At 38.2% G+C, this 16333-nt stretch overlaps 1 protein-coding gene across 6 annotated transcripts in view; it reads right to left on the reverse strand.

Moving 5' to 3' along the window:
• atp10d (ATPase phospholipid transporting 10D) overlaps positions 1-16333 on the reverse strand; it is a 221173-nt gene that overhangs the window by 5822 nt on the left and 199018 nt on the right. For all 6 annotated transcript variants that reach the window (XM_051928348.1, XM_051928353.1, XM_051928352.1 and 3 more), the window contains exons 13-20: positions 10468-10559; positions 9082-9208; positions 6862-7046; positions 5650-5914; positions 5314-5390; positions 4770-4895; positions 2525-2725; positions 2168-2248 (exon numbers count right to left, since the gene is read on the reverse strand). In XM_051928348.1, coding sequence (XP_051784308.1) covers positions 2168-2248; positions 2525-2725; positions 4770-4895; positions 5314-5390; positions 5650-5914; positions 6862-7046; positions 9082-9208; positions 10468-10559 — 1154 coding nt within the window. The remainder of the gene's footprint in view (positions 1-2167; positions 2249-2524; positions 2726-4769; positions 4896-5313; positions 5391-5649; positions 5915-6861; positions 7047-9081; positions 9209-10467; positions 10560-16333) is intronic.

The following is a 16333-nucleotide window of genomic DNA, read 5'->3' on the forward strand; positions in this document are numbered from 1 at the left end:
CGCGATTTGCCTTATTGCAAAACCTGCTATTACTGTGCATTGCATTTAGATGACCATGACGAGAGAGACAGACAGAGTCTGGCTGTCTCAGATGCTGGCAGTTCTCGCTGCAGTCTACCGGTAGCTTCTCCTTTCACAGAGGCGGGGAAAAGTAAAATGACACAGGCCAGGATAGACGAATGTCACCGCAGTTTGTGGTAAAAGGCTTGCACCCATTTGCCACAGTAGATGCCCCCGATTTTCGGTAAGTGAATGTGTTTAATTATAGGCTAAGTCAGGGAATGTCAAATTTGCGTGTTCTCCTCTTACCGGATGTTTCATCCGTTTCCATTTCTGAGCTGAAACATGTGTTGAAGGCAGCCGTCACTGCAGATGGATGGGCAAGTTTTAGTCAAGATCATTACCTCACAGTAACGCTGCATTATGTCAGGAATAGCCAGGCTCAAGAAAAAGTCCTCAAAACCAAACCAGTGTACCAGGCACAGACAGGGACAGCTGTAGCAGAGGAGATTGATGAGATCTTGGAGGAGTATGGTATCAAAGACAAGGTTGTGGCAGCCACTGTTGATAATGCGGCCAACATGGATGTAGCTGTCAAAATAGTTGATGGTTGCAGAATTGCACTGTGCACAGTTCCATTGGACTTGAGTTGATTGTATTTGTTGCTGGCTGATGTAGTTTTATTTTTGAGTGCTCAGCTCATATATACTTTTAAAAAGGAGAGTGTAAATGTTACTGGACATTCTTGTGTAATTGCCACAGAATAATTTATGTTATACTTTGTTATTGCTACAGAAGAATATTTATTTTATTATTATTTTACATTTACACATTTTTTTCTGGGGACCCCGTGGCACCCCATCGAGGAGCCGTAGGCTGTGGATCTCTTAAGATCTCACTGTTGGGTTTGTAAGGTCATGCTACTCCTAAATTTCTATCTTGTTCAAAGATATAAAACAAAGTTCTAAGCTAATCGACCCGTGTGTTCTCCTTTTTTAAAAATAAGAATCGATAGTAGAATCGAATTGTTAAACAGAATCGAAAATGGAATTGGAATCGTGAAAATCTTATCAATTCCCATCCCTAATTATAATACACATTTTTCTATTCCTATATGTAACACCATGATAACTGTTATTCACTTCTTGAGAAAGGTGAAAGGCTGTCAAAGCATGAGCTTTAATTACTAAAAATACATCACACACACATGAATGCATTTTTCACTTTTTACCTAGCTGTCAGGTAAAAACAAACAAATAGGATGAAATTATAAATGTAGGCTAAAGTTTGTTTCTTTCGATAGTCGCATTAAACCAATATGATATAACAAAACAGGTCTCCTTACATATAACATTTGTACAGCTAATAATGCAGTCATTGTACTAGAGTTGGTGGATACTATATGATTTTATTTTGGCATATGGTACATAATAAAATGCATTAAGAAACCAAATATAATGATAAAGTGGAAAACCTTAATTTCCTATTCAAGTGGTTTACTTTTTATCACACATATTTTTCCATCATCAAAATAATCACATCTTTGTTCTCATTAATTAACTGTTACAACTTTTTGTATGTATTTATAATTGAGCAGCACTCTGTGTAGAAGTGTCAATTTTTTCCTAGGGATGGACTCTAAAGTAATGTCTTAACCATAAGGTCACTCTCCCTACTTTTAAACTATAAAGTCTTTAATAAATATTTCACACATTATTTATCTGCATTATTCTTTTTGCTTGATACAATTCCTGCTAGAAATTCTGTCAGAATACTTACATACCATTACAGAAAAATGGAAAACATTGTCTAGAGTGATTTGCGATTAAAAGGTTCATTATTATGCTATAATGTTATTTGCTAGATTTTGACAATTGCATCCCGATTTGGCTAATGAAGTTAGTTGAACTGTGCATTCATTGTACTATTTATAAACACTGCAAATTCACTTTTGATTTTAAAAAAATCTGTTATTCGTGAAACAAATGTAATATTTACACGTGATAGGGGAAACATTTCTAAAAAGAAAATGATAGAACCAATAAAAAAAACAAACTAATTTTTGTAACACCTGCTTTTAGCTAACTTTTGAGGTATTCTTTTACAATACATAAGTTAGTTATTACATATAGGCTATATTTCACTGGAAAAATAATTATATACTCACAAAGTATGGAACAAAAAAACAAATCAGGCTCTGGTAAAATGAATCCAGCATGGTCCACCAGAATGTAGATGTGTTGTATGTCTTGAAGGTAAAACAATAAAAGAACACATATAAGAAGTGTGAGCTATACATACAATATGAAAATATAATCAGGAAAAACGTTTCAAAATGTGTGTCTGTCTCTGTTTAGGAGCCTCAGTGAAAAAAAACACAAGATGGAAATTTTACATCCAATTATGAATAAGAGATTATTTTAAAGGTATCAGATTTTTAAAACTTTAGACATCAGCTAATGATGACATTGTTAAAGAAAGTTACTTGTTGTGTAGTAGGTAAAAATCATGAAAAGTCCTTTACCTCAGAAGCTTGACTATTTCTGTAAAGCTCGGGCAACTGTAGGAGTGTCTCTGCAGACACATCTTTATCCAAAATTCCATAGATAATTGGAGGGGCAGAGGTAAAAAGTAGATTAAAGAAAATGAGAATCCAGTAGTCAGTCATTGTACTGCCAGAAAATCCACAGAACAACTGATACCACAACAGTAAGTTGACAAAGGCCTATAAAAAAAGAAAATGGAGGAAAAAAATTCTCAAGAAATATGAAGAGATGTATTTTAGACTACAGATATTGACATCATGTGACTTGAGGCTATACCACAAGTTCTTAAAATTAGTTTATGAAATTTGCATTTATTCTGTAAACTACCATTGAAAATACAAATTCTTCCATCTTTAATGTTAGATGAGATGCTTTTATTTAACTGAAAAGATTACAAAAAAAGCAAAATCTATGTGTTTGACAAAATAAATAGACTATAAATGTGAATTCCATTTGAATTATATGATTTTTAAAAAATTTGTGATTCTGTTAAATCCATGAGTGTAACTATTTAAGAGTTTTATATATGAAATCACAAATCCCTGGCTTATATTTTACATGACTTGAATCAACTAATCAAATGTAGCATTCCTAGATGATGTCTAACTGGCACTGTACTGACCCTCAAAACTTGCTTTGCAGATGGCAAGTCTATATACAGAGGCTACATAGACCATTTTCAGTGTGGGCCAGAACAGGCTATTTAAGTCACCCAACCCCCTGGAAGTTGCCAGTATGTACTCTTCTCACACCTGGTTCTAGAAGTAGGTCCCTACATCCTGTTTCTGGGTATGTTTCTCTTAGATTTAACAAACTGTCATTCAAGAGTGCAATTCATGTATTGTTTTTTTTAACTGCCCCCTTTTTTTCCACCAAAATGCCATGGGTAACCCTATCAGGAGTGCATATCATCAGACAACACAGTTTGAAGGATTATTGAGGCACACAAGCTCCTCCTACCATGGTCATGTGGATTCACCTTTGTTGTTGAAGTTACTATGGTGATTAAATGGGTTTTGCAGCTGTAATTCTGGGTAGATTATATCCAGCTAGAAATGAATTTCCCATGTGAATGCAATTGGTATTGTGGTGGTGATTTTGTTTACATGCCTATTCAGTGTTGCCTGGAAGGTGGAGGCAGAGCCTAAGGTCTAGATGACAGGGGCAGTAGTCTCTATTTTGTTTTTAAAAAGGAACACCTCTTTTGTACTACGTACCACAGGATGGTATTCCTCAGCCTCCTTGGGAAAGCCTGTGCCGAGGTACTAGAACAGGGACCTAATTTGACAATTTAAACCTCAGCTTCAGCAAGAACACAGTAGATAGCTTCCTGGCAATGGAACAGTAGACCAACTCTTTGTTCTTGTCCAGCTATCGAGGGGTCTTTGAAGTTCGCTAAACTTGTCTACATATGCCTTGTGGATTCAGAAAGATATTGTGTACCCCATGGTATTTTTATAATAAAAAAAAAAACAAAAACTGATGCCTACAGTTAACAGATGAGCAGATGCCCCAAGTATATTACTTCAAATTTCTTAAGGAGTAAAGGGCAGAAAAAAATGTTGTCACTAACCAGTAAACTGTTAACCAAGGCACACTAGAGCATGATACATTTTGACTGCCCTGAGAGCATCTAGAAATCACTCCGTAAGTGCCAGAGAAAGTTGGCAGATAGGGTGGGTCTAATCAGTCAAGTTAAGCACATTTCTACAGGAACTCTTGGTGCCAAAGTCAAATAAAAATGATGATGATCATTGCAGAGAAGTAACATGAGACAGGATTACTTTCATGTCTCAAATACTACCTAAATGAAATATAAAAAGGAGTAAAGTGCTTTTACAAGCACTACAAAAATCAGACTTAATTTTACAGTGGGCATAAACAAAACTTCCTTAGCTGTAGTTAAAAGACATGATACTTTTAAAAATGTCACCATGAAACAGCAATAGTCATGTCTATGGTACAATCCTAGGTTATTTTACAATAGGTTAAAGATATCCAACTCACTAATAGGCAAGTATACTGTTGAGATAAAATGTAATGTTTAAATTGAATAGTGTGTAAGGCTGAAGAGATCCTTACAATGGAAAATTATTTATGAATGTTATATTAGTTAGATATGACTTCCAAATGTAAAATTGTTATTTTGGAAATTTTCAAACATTATTTGACAAACATTAAGACAACAAACACTTTAAGGATAAATAAAAAAAATGTACTTACAAGGTTTTTGTAGAAGAAATACAGAATCATATTAGCTAATCGTGTATAACACCAATGGCCATGAACCAGTAACAGTTTGCTAAGGTGTTTAAATCTTGAAACCGCGAAGTCACTGGACATCACTGCCTAAAATATTTTTAAAAGAATGACACATTTTATACACAAGAAAGAATGCAAAATATTTACAAAACAAAAATAAACTAAATATATTAACATGAATCAGTTCAACAGGAAAATTAAAGGATTATTTCAGTATCTTCAAGCAAGTTTTAAGGCTTTTGTGGATCAGTGCCATGCAGACCCAATTTTAAACTGCAAGAATGGGCTTTTTTTTTTTTTTTTTTTAATATATACAAAAAAAATCTTCACATAAAAACAGATTCCCATGGCACATTACAGTACTGTAAAAAATTAATTTCACTTATAAAATGCTGTATTTTAAGATTATAAGACCCAATAGACACAATTTAGAATGGCATATGACAGTTTTCCATGAAAATTAACTACAACACTAATTAAGTGAAAAATTCCCTACTGTCATTACCTGCATGCCTTCCTGGCCAGAAATACCAATTCCAACATCAGCAACTTGAATCATACTAACATCATTCGCCCCATCACCTAGAATTGGGACAAAAAAAAAAAAAAAAAGATGTCTGTGTAACCTCAATATAAATTAAACACATTTGAAAAGTAGTGGGTTTTTCCTTCTATCAAAGCTGAAAGTAAATTTTACAGTTAACATTTCCACTAACTATAAAATGGAATAACATATTTACAAGAAACATTACAGTTACACTTTCCTATAAATTAAATTAATTAGTGTATCTAGAAAAACCAACAACTACAAAGATATTGGAAGGATATTCTTGTTATTTACCAATTGCCAGAGACATGACTTTTAGTTTATCTCGTACAAGTTTAACCACTTGACTCTTCTGCAATGGGGTTGATCTACAGCACACAACAGCTCGACATTTAATGGTTAGATTTAAAAACATTTCCTCAAGACTCTTTTGGAGAGTAAACTCTAGAGTTTTGCCATCAATAACCAAGCTATAGTTGGGAGCTTGACAGACACTGGTTCCAGAATCATTATCTTCAATATTTTTCAGAATCTGACTAATCAAAGCTTCACAAGCATCCTGAAAAGACAGAGAAAGAAAACGATCACAGCTTTATTGACCAAATCTAATAGTAAATTCAACAAGTGTTCCAATGTGGTAGTTGCACACTAAAGTAAAATTCAGGCTCTGGGCCATGCTATTTGCCACTGTTCAAAAGGCTGAGTAAGAAAATTGTTCACAGAAAATTGATATTTTTCATTATTGAAACAATTTGGGAAACTGGATTTATAACAGAATATGCCTGGTTTCACATAGAAACAGATTCAGTCCCATATGCAGTAAAATTATGTCCTTCACCACAAACTACCAACGTCAAGTGAAACTGGACTGCCACTAGGGGAACGTATGGCTCCAAGTGTCAATGAATTAGTGCGCAATTGTGATGTCATACAATTGATTGAAAACTGTACATATATTGGAAAGTGACATCATATTAGCCATTCTTCCCCACTTTTCTTGCTACCCTCCAGCAGATGCCTGTTTTATATAGAGCTCTTAAAATTGTGAACCCATGCACCTTCAATCCAATTTAAGCCAAAGAGCATAGCAGACTTTTAAGAGTCTCGATTGGATTTTTAGTAGCCACTCTCACCAGTCAATGTCTTGCTCTGATGTTTAAGTTTGAGAGACAGCCTGTTCTAGTAAGTTTATTATTATGATAAACATACTTAGACTGAATTATTGTTGTTATCCTCTTTAAGACAATGTATCCTCCTTGTGGGCATGCATGAATGTTTTTAGTTTTGTGATGACAGAACTGCAGTTCTCCTTCAGTTCATGTGTTCTGCATCTTTATAAGAAAAATATTTCACATTCAAACTGGTGTGCTTATTGAAGACTAACAGGTACTGTGATGATCCTTCCAATTTCTGATGAAGGATCTAACAGTGCTTAATGGGACATTGTTCCAACTATGTGATAATTTTAAAAAAGAAACGTTTTTTATACTCTTCGGGCTTTCTAACCTTGCTTGTGCAATTCAGGGTGAACACTTTGTCAGAAGGCCTCAGCAATTTACAAGAATACGCAATATTAACAGCAGTTTCTTGTTTGTCACCAGTCAAAACCCAGATTTTTATCCCAGCTTTTTGTAGTGCTTCAATAGTTTCAGGAACACCTTCCTGAAGACGATCAACTATACCAGTGGCACCTTAGATAAAAAGAGAAAAAAAAAAACTAAATTAAAAGCCACTCATTACCTTTCACAATCAAATGTAAAATACCTATGATGAGTAGCAGCTGGCAGTGTTTACATCAGACCTTATTCTTTTTTGCATCACACCTGTAAAATTATATATATATATATATACAGTCATATGAAAAAGTTTGGGAACCCCTCTAAATTCTTTGGATTTTTGTTTATCATTGGCTGAGCTTTCAAAGTAGCCTTTTAATATATGATATGCCTTATGGAAACAGTAGTATTTCAGCAGTGACATTAAGTTTATTGGATTAACAGAAAATATGCAATATGCATCATAACAAAATTAGACAAGGGCATAAACTTGGGCACCCTAAAAGAGATATTACATCAATACTTAGTTGAGCCTCCTTTTGCAAATATAACAGCCTCTAGACACCTCCTATAGCCTTTGATGAGTGTCTGGATTCTGGATGGAGGTATTTTTGACCATTCTTCCATACAAAATCTCTCCAGTTCAGTTAAATTTGATGGCTGCCGAGCATGGATAGCCTATTTCAAATCATCCCATAGATTTCTGATGATATTCAAGTCAGGGGACTGTGACGGCCATTCCAGAACATTGTACTTCTCTCTCTGCATGAATGCCTTTGTAGATTTCGAACTGTGCTTTGGGTCATTGTCTTGTTGGAATATTCAACCCCTGCGTAACTTCAACTTTGTGACTGATACTTGAACATTATCCTAAAGAATTTGTTGATATTGGGTTGAATTCATCTGACCCTCGACTTTAACAAGGGCCCCAGTCCCTGAACTAGCCACACAGCCCCACAGCATGATGGAACCTCCACCAAATGTGACAATAGGTAGCAGGTGTTTTTCTTGGAATGTGGTGTTCTTCTTCCGCCATGCAAAGAGCTTTTTGTTATGACCAAATAACTAAATTTTTGTCTTATCAGTCCAAAGCACTTTGTTCCAAAATGAATCTGGCTTGTTTAAATGAGCATTTGCATACAACAAGCGACTCTGTTTGTGGCATGAGTGCAGAAAGGGCTTCTTTCTCATCACCTTGCCATACAGATGTTCTTTGTGCAAACTGCACTGAACTGTAGAACGAGGTACAGATACACCATCTGCAGCAAGATGTTCTTGCAGCTTTTTGGAGGTGATCTGTGGGTTGTCTGTAACCATTCTCAAAATCCTGCACATATGCCGCTCCTGTATTTTTCTTGGCCTGCCAGACTTGGGTTTAACAGCAACTGTGCCTGTGGCCTTCCATTTCCTGATTAAATTCCTTAAGGTTGAAACTGACAGTTTAAACCTCTGAGATGGCTTTTTGTTGCCTTCCCCTAAACCATGAGACTGAACAATCTTTATTTTCAGATCTTTTGAGAGTTGCTTTGAGGATCCCATGTTGTTGTGCTTCCCCCTTTGACTCTCCTCTGAAGAGTGACAGGGAAGCACAACTTGCAATTGACCACCTTACATACCTTTTCTCATGATTGGACACATCTGTCTATGAAGTTCAAGGCTTAACGAGCTAATCCAACCAATTTGGTGCTGCAAGTAATCAGTATTGAGCAGTTACATGCATTCAAGTCAGCAAAATTACAAGGGTACCCAAATTTTTGCACAGCCAGTTTTTCACATTTGATTTAATTTCAAACAACTAAATACAGCTTTACTAAAAATCTTTGTTCGGAAAACACCCCAGTACTGAGATGTTCCTAGGAAATGAAAGACGTACCACTGTTATCTTTTTTGAAGTAGAGTCAATTATTATGCAGGCTGAGAAGGGTTCCCAAACTTTTTCATATATATCAGTGCTATCAATCATTTGGGCAAACAAATTTTTGTCCCCAGTTATAAAAATGATAAAGTATTGCGCAGCACAATACAGTTCTAGTCTAATCCTTCAAGATTCCCAATAGCATATTTGCATATCACATTTAATTTCAGGGTTTCTTTTCACTTAGAAGAAGCACAGCATTAAAGAAAAACTCATAGTTACACCCAGGCTGAGCATCAGAATGGTTCAACATACCTAACAAAATTAAATCTGTCTCCAGTTTCAGTGCAGACTCCAGCAAAAGTTGCTCACGATTATCAATACTAGTTTCAGCCAAAAAATGGTCCTTCAACCACTCCTCATATTCAGAATTTGTAAGAGTCTAGTTATGCAAAAATAATGCAAAAATCTGAATAGTTGTAGGTTATTTTGTGCAAGAATTACAGACAAACCAAATATAAGTAAATGTTATCAAAATGGAACAAACACTCTCATGTTTTTGTTATATTTCCTAATTCAGAGCAGACATAAGCCAAAGTCAAAATGTTTATTATCAGAATGTCTTTATGAAGACAATTACAGAAGCACACAAGAACCCGATTAACTTAAGAGTTCCTTTTCCAGGTCATTTCTAAATAAGTTCAGTGACTGCTTGCATTGCTTCCTTGTATTTTTTACTTTTATTGTTATGAAGATCATTTACATGGGCTAGTGTGACTGCAAACAGCAGGAGAAGCAAGTTGGCATTTCAGATGTTTATTCTAATTGCTGCAGCACCATCAAACACAAGCTGCTAGTAAGCGTGCAGCTCTGCAGGTGTCATTAATTTGTTTTGGAATCTATTTAACTATCTTACGTGTAAAAGAGGGAAATTTACAAAACACAGAGGTTGATAAAACTTCTTTCAACCTAAATTAGTTTTCTAAAATAGACATCTATAACAGTTTAAATTAGAATAAGAGTCAAACACTGAGAGAACAAATACTGTATATTGGGGACTGCTCTAAGGAGGCAGGACTGAGTGAACTGTTAACTTAAAAGGATGATCTAGATTCTTTCAGCACCAAATAATCATTGAATGAATGAAAATTTTCAAGTATGAAGTTTGAAGAAAAAGTTTGTATTTAATATGTACATTTTCAGCTTTATTGCACTTATGAGTTTTGATGCTGACTTGTTATGTATAAATATTACATTAAATAAAGAACATATCAGATGTTAAGTTTCTTGCTGTGACATGATAAGATTAATGAAATATTTTTGTTACAACATCTGAAGACAGTAATTTACCAGAGATACCAAGGCACACTTAGTAGGCTCAAAAGTAATTATACCTGAGGTTTACTGCTGCATCACAGCTGAAACACTGTAAACACATCAATTAACATTATATAGGGCATTTCACAGACCATAACATTACATGGTACTTTACAAAACAAAGGAGATTTAACTCAAGGGAAAAATATAAAGTGAAAACAAGATAAATTCAGTGATTCGATCAAACACATGAAAATGAACATACAAGTCACCATTAGTATGAAAGGTACCAAAGAAGAAATGAGGTATGGCTGACCTAAAGTGTTAAAACAGATATCGATTAAAACACAGATGCATAATGATATCAACAAAAAAAGAATTTACCTTCTTGGCTATACATAAGGTTCGTAGTCCATCTTTGGCATAGTCATTTAAATGTTTCTGGGTTTGTTCTTTTATTCTTTTTTGTTGTTTTCCTGGGGGGTTGAACAGATAGACTAAAGCTCTTAATAAAAGCAATTCATTAATTTCTGGTTACACATTCAAAAAGTTTCTTTTAATTTACTTATAAATCTTTGAGAACATACCGTCACTCATGTGCATTTTTATTCTAAAATTCTTTAAAAGTAAATCTAAATACTGTATTTACAACACTGGATCTACCTTTTCATGCCAAGTTCAAGTTATAAAGATTTCATTAAATAATACATCATATGGAACAGTAACAGCATTACAATGCTAAGGCATAAAAAGTCAGTAAATCATTATATTATTGAACATCCGGTAAAAATTACACAATCTGCTGTTGTACTCTCTCTGTTGTTGACATAAAGGACTACAAATATTTTTTGCCAAACTCTGTTTTCTAAAACAAAAATAAGCTGACAGCTTCTCTAACGTAACAGGGTTTGCACTAATATACCTTGTCAAGAAGATTACATGTGTGGAGGACGGCCAGGGTCCATACCTGGCCAGGACGTCCCTTCTACTTGTATTCCGGGGGAGCAGCCATGGACTCCTCAATACCTCCCCCGGGACGCTTGGTGGCAGCCTCCCTAGTTGATAATGCCTCAGTTTCCCACAGGGTTTCATGGGAGATGGAGTTCTTCCCAACCCTGTGGGAACCTGGGATGGCCGCCAGGGGGCGAGGCGGAGATAGTTAAGCCCAGCTGGTCTAATCATTGGGCTCACATGGGAGTGCAATTGGGAACAGGTGAGCAAGCAACAGGAGCACTCCCGGGAGGGCCATAAAAGAAGCCAGCAACCACCACTCAGGGCCAGAATCGGGAGGAAGGGGACGAGGTGCCTGAGAGGAGTGGTGGTGCCAACGGAAGGATTGCCGTCTTGATAAAGAGGTACTTTGGGACTGTGTTGTACCTGTGGGGTTCACGGGGAAGACGTGCCCCACAGGTGAAGAAAAAGATTTATTTGTGTTCATTGTGTTAAGTGCTTACGGGACTGTGTTGGGCCTGTGGGACGCAGGGAAGATGTGCCCCACGGCTGAAGAAAAAATAAAAAGATTTGTGTACAATTTATACATGCCTCAGTATGAATCTGTGCCGGGTCGGACGCTTATATAGCGCCTTATTCACACATGTTGGACCATAAAAAGGTTACACATAGACAAATGCACTCAATATTGTTTAAGCATGGTAACCCATCCTCAAATCCTAATAATTTCTCCATTACAAATATAGCATACACAGGGAATTATAATAAATAGGAAATTTAACACTAGCATTTAGCAAGAAAAACAAAACATTTTACCAAAGGCAGAAAAAATTAGGCAGTGTACCAATACCATTTACTTTCCTTTTTAAATAAAATTGCCAAAGCTTAAGTAATAGGCAATACATTGATAACAATCCAATGAAAACTTGTTTAAATCAAGTCAGTGGTATTTCAAGTGTTTCAATTAGCTACTACTTAACTGTTCGTATAATTCTGCATTACAATTACTACATTTAATTTTACTAAAGGAAGTTATGTGAAAAACAATGCAGTTCTAAATCACTGTTACTGGACTTCTGGTTCAAAACTGGCTGAAGGCCAAATCATTATGTAAGCAGTCCAGACTGGAAACTTAAATTAGTGATTCTCCAAGTGTGATCCTCATGAGTAGAGGGGTCTACAAAATTAAGTTCTAATAAATAATTAGACCAATAAATACTTTTAATAAAGTATCTATCTATCTAATTGTTTGGATACATCAGTCAGTTATGTAGGTATTTGGTAAAATCAGGATGCATTACTGTGTTATTGGAACTTTATGCAGATATTTAGCGGCATTACCCTTTCTTGTCATGGCTCTTTTTAAACTTCATCCTCGTTACTTCAATCACAGGGCACATACACTCACCTAAGACCTTTTATCCATCCTATATTTCATACATAAATCATCTGAACTCTCTCCTTCAACGTCTGCCTTCAAAAACCATATTTAACACCAGTACATCAACTTCCTGCACATCCAAGTGCACAAATTTTCCATTTGATACCTGACAGGCATCTTTATTTTATTTAGAGCCCTTCATAGAATACATAGTGATAAAGCACTTTACATTTATAAGAAGAATACATTTAAAAATAAAGAATAAAACCAGTATGAAAGACTAATATTCAAAAAGATGGCAAGAGGTGGCAGTATAAATCATCTCTGTAACAATATTCCCCATTTTCATTAACTGCTCACTAGAAAAAGTAAAAAAAGATGCCTCCCTATTTACTGCACTTGATTTGAGGAGAAAAAAAAAAATCAGAGAAAGCTAGCAGCAAGCAATTGAATTTGGGAGACACTGAGATGTTACAAAAATGGTCTCTGTGCTATGATTTAAGGGAGCAAGCACTACTACAGGCATCACAAGTGCCCCAATGTCCAATGGGCCTCTCATCATAAAATTGCAATTGAGGTTTGCATTGCTCTCTACAAAAATACTGAAAGGGGATTTGATGTATACCATAATATACTGTAAAAAAAGGCACTGTAGCTCCTGCCAAATACATTTTGTTTAATAACTTTCAAACCATTGAAGCTATTCTAGCATGTGTCATTTGAAAGCTTGTATTATATGCAAGGGCTTTGGCTATCAATCACTTGTTTATATAATTGTGCGTATTCTGAACTAACTCAAAGTCATTAGTCTACAACAGGCATTTTTGCACAACATGAGAATGGAACCATGTAATAATGAACTTGGAAGTTATTAATTACCAAGCAAATTATTTAAGTCATAAATAAGTATTCATGTTCACAATAAAATTATTTTTATTTATTAATTTATTTTTTTAAGATCATGTGTTTTTTCTCTTTATTTTTACTATTATAATCACTATCCAAGGGTAAATCTTGATATCTGACAAAGTTAGGCAGAATGATACATAATAGATTCTTCTTCATATCACTAAGAAAGCTGCCAGGAAATGTTTTCAACACTGAGGTTGGCATTCATAGTTGAATTCCTCCAAGATCATAAATGTGGCAGATGTAACAGGTTCAAGAAGCTGTGTTTTCAATTTTGTACTTATAAATGGAAGTGAAGGCCATTGGGCATTGAAATGAGGCTCATAAATACTTTTTTGATAAACTTCAAATGCACTTCAGAATTTTTTAAATTTAAGACACTTTCACGTTTCTGAAAAGCATGAACGGCACTGGCTAAGGTGGATACCCAGCAGAATTGTATAAAATAAAAATCATTTAAATCCATTAATGCTAGTTTTATTTAAGGATGTTCAAATATCAATTTATAGACGTAGCATGTGCATTATATAGACCATAATAAAAGTAATGGAAAGAGTCAGTCCTTCTATATTTTTGCAGAATCAAATATGATTCATTCAAAGATGACAAATACTATCAAACTGTCAACAAACATTTAATATATTCTTCGGAAGTCTTTGAGCTTCCCAAGGCCATGCAGAAAAAGCTTTTGATATAGTCTTCTGGACAGATATATTTACTGTACTACATAAATTTAAGTTTGGACCTAATTTTTTATGCATGGTTTAAACTATTATAACTCTAGCCCAGAATTGTCTATTTGTGTAATATAAATTGGAACACCCCCTCCTCGAACCGCCACCTTATCGTGGTGGAGGGGTTTGCGTGTCCCAATGATCCTAGGAGCTCTGTTGTCTGGGGCTTTATGCCCCTGGTAGGGTCACCCAAGGCAAACTGGTCCTAGGTGAGGGACGAGACAAAGTGCGGTTCAAAACAACCTTCTATGATGAATAAAAACTTTGGACAACGTTTTCCCTTGCCCGGACGCGGGTCACCGCGGCCCCCCTCTGGAGTCAGGCCTGGAGGTGGGGCTCGATGGCGAGCGCCTGGTGGCCGGGCTTGCACCCATGGGGTTCGGCCGGGCACAGCCCGAAGAGGCAATGTGGGTCCCCCTTCCCATGGGCTCACCACCTATGGGAGGGGCCAAGGAGGTCGGGTGCAGTGTGAGTTGGGTGGTGGCCGAAGGCGGAGACCTTGGCGGTCCGATCCTCGGCTACAGAAGCTGGCTCTTGGGACGTGGAATGTCACCTCTCTGAAGGGGAAGGAGCCTGAGCTAGTGCGCGAGGTTGAGAGGTTCCGGCTAGATATAGTCGGGCTCACCTCGACGCACAGCTTGGACTCTGGAACTAATCTCCTTGAGAGGGGCTGGACTCCGTACCACTCTGGAGTTGCCCCCAATGAGAGGCGCCGAGCGGGTGTGGGCATACTTGTTGCACCCCGACTTGGAGCCTGTACATTGGGGTTTACCCCGGTGGACGAGAGGGTAGCCTCCCTCCGCCTTCGGGTGGGGGGACGGGTCCTAACTGTTTGTGCGTATGCACCGAACAGCAGTTCGGAGTACCCACCCTTTTTAGAGTCCCTGGAGGGGGTGCTAGAGGGCATACCTTCTGGGGACCTCCCTCATACTGCTGGAAGACTACAATGCTCACGTGGGCAATGACAGTGAAACCTGGAAGGGCATGATTGGGAGGAATGGTCCCCCCGATCTGAACCCGAGCGGTGTTTTGTTATTGGACTTCTGTGCTTGTCACGGATTATCTATAACGAACACCATGTTCAAGCATAGGGGTGTTCATATGTGCACTTGGCACCAGGACACCCTAGGCCTAAGTTTGATGATCGACTTTGTGGTCGTGTCGTTGGCCTTGCGGCCATATGTCTTGGACACTCGGGTGAAGAGAGAGGCAGAGCGGTCAACTGATCACCACCTGGTGGTGAGTTGGCTTCGATGGTGGGGGAGGATGCCGGTCAGGCCTGGTAGGCCCAAACGTGTTGTGAGGGTCTGCTGGGAACGTCTGGCAGAGCCCCCTGTCTGAAGTAGCTTCAACTCCCACCCCCGGCAAAACTTTGACCATGTCCCGAGGGAGGTGGGGGACATTGAGTCCGAATGGGCCATGTTCCGTGCCTCTATTGTTGAGGCGGCTGACCAGAGCTGTGGCCGTAAGGTGGTCGGTGCCTGTCGTGGCGGCAATCCCTGAACCCATTGGTGGACACCGGCGGTGAGGGATGCTGTCAAGCTGAAGAAGGAGTCCTACCGGTCCCTTTTGTCCTGTGGGACTCTGGAGGCAGCTGATAGGTACCGGCAGGCCAAGCGGAATGCGGCTTCGGTGGTTGCTGAGGCAAAATCTCGGGCATGGGAGGAGTTTGGGGAGGCCATGGAGAACGACTTTCGGACGGCTTCGAGGAGATTCTGGTCCACCGTCCGGCGTCTCAGAAGGAGGAAGCAGTGCAGTGTCAACACTGTATATGGTGGGGATGGTGCGCTGCTGACCTCGACTCGGGACATTGTGGGTCGGTGGGGGGAGTACTTCGAAGACCTCCTCAATCCCACTAACATGCCTTCCAATGAAGAAGCAGAGCCTGGGGACTCGGAGGTGGGCTCCCCCATCTCTGGGACTGAGGTCACCGAGGTGGTCAAAAAACTCCTTGGTGGCAGGGCCCCGGGGGTGGATGAGATACGCCCGGAGTTCCTCAAGTCTCTGGATGTTGTAGGGCTCTCTTGGTTGACACGTCTCTGCAACATCGCATGGACATCAGAGACAGTGCCTCTGGATTGGCAGACCGGGGTGGTGGTCCCCCTCTTTAAGAAAGGGGACTGGAGGGTGTGTTCCAACTACAGAGGGATTACACTCCTCAGCCTCCCTGGAAAAGTTTATTCGGGGGTTCTGGAGAGGAGGGTCCGTCGGATAGCTGAACCTCGGATTCAGGAGGAACAGTGTGGTTTTCGTCCTGGTCGCGGAACAGTGGACC

The sequence above is a fragment of the Erpetoichthys calabaricus genome, chromosome 5 (genome assembly GCF_900747795.2).
Source record: "Erpetoichthys calabaricus chromosome 5, fErpCal1.3, whole genome shotgun sequence".
NCBI lineage: Eukaryota > Metazoa > Chordata > Cladistia > Polypteriformes > Polypteridae > Erpetoichthys > Erpetoichthys calabaricus.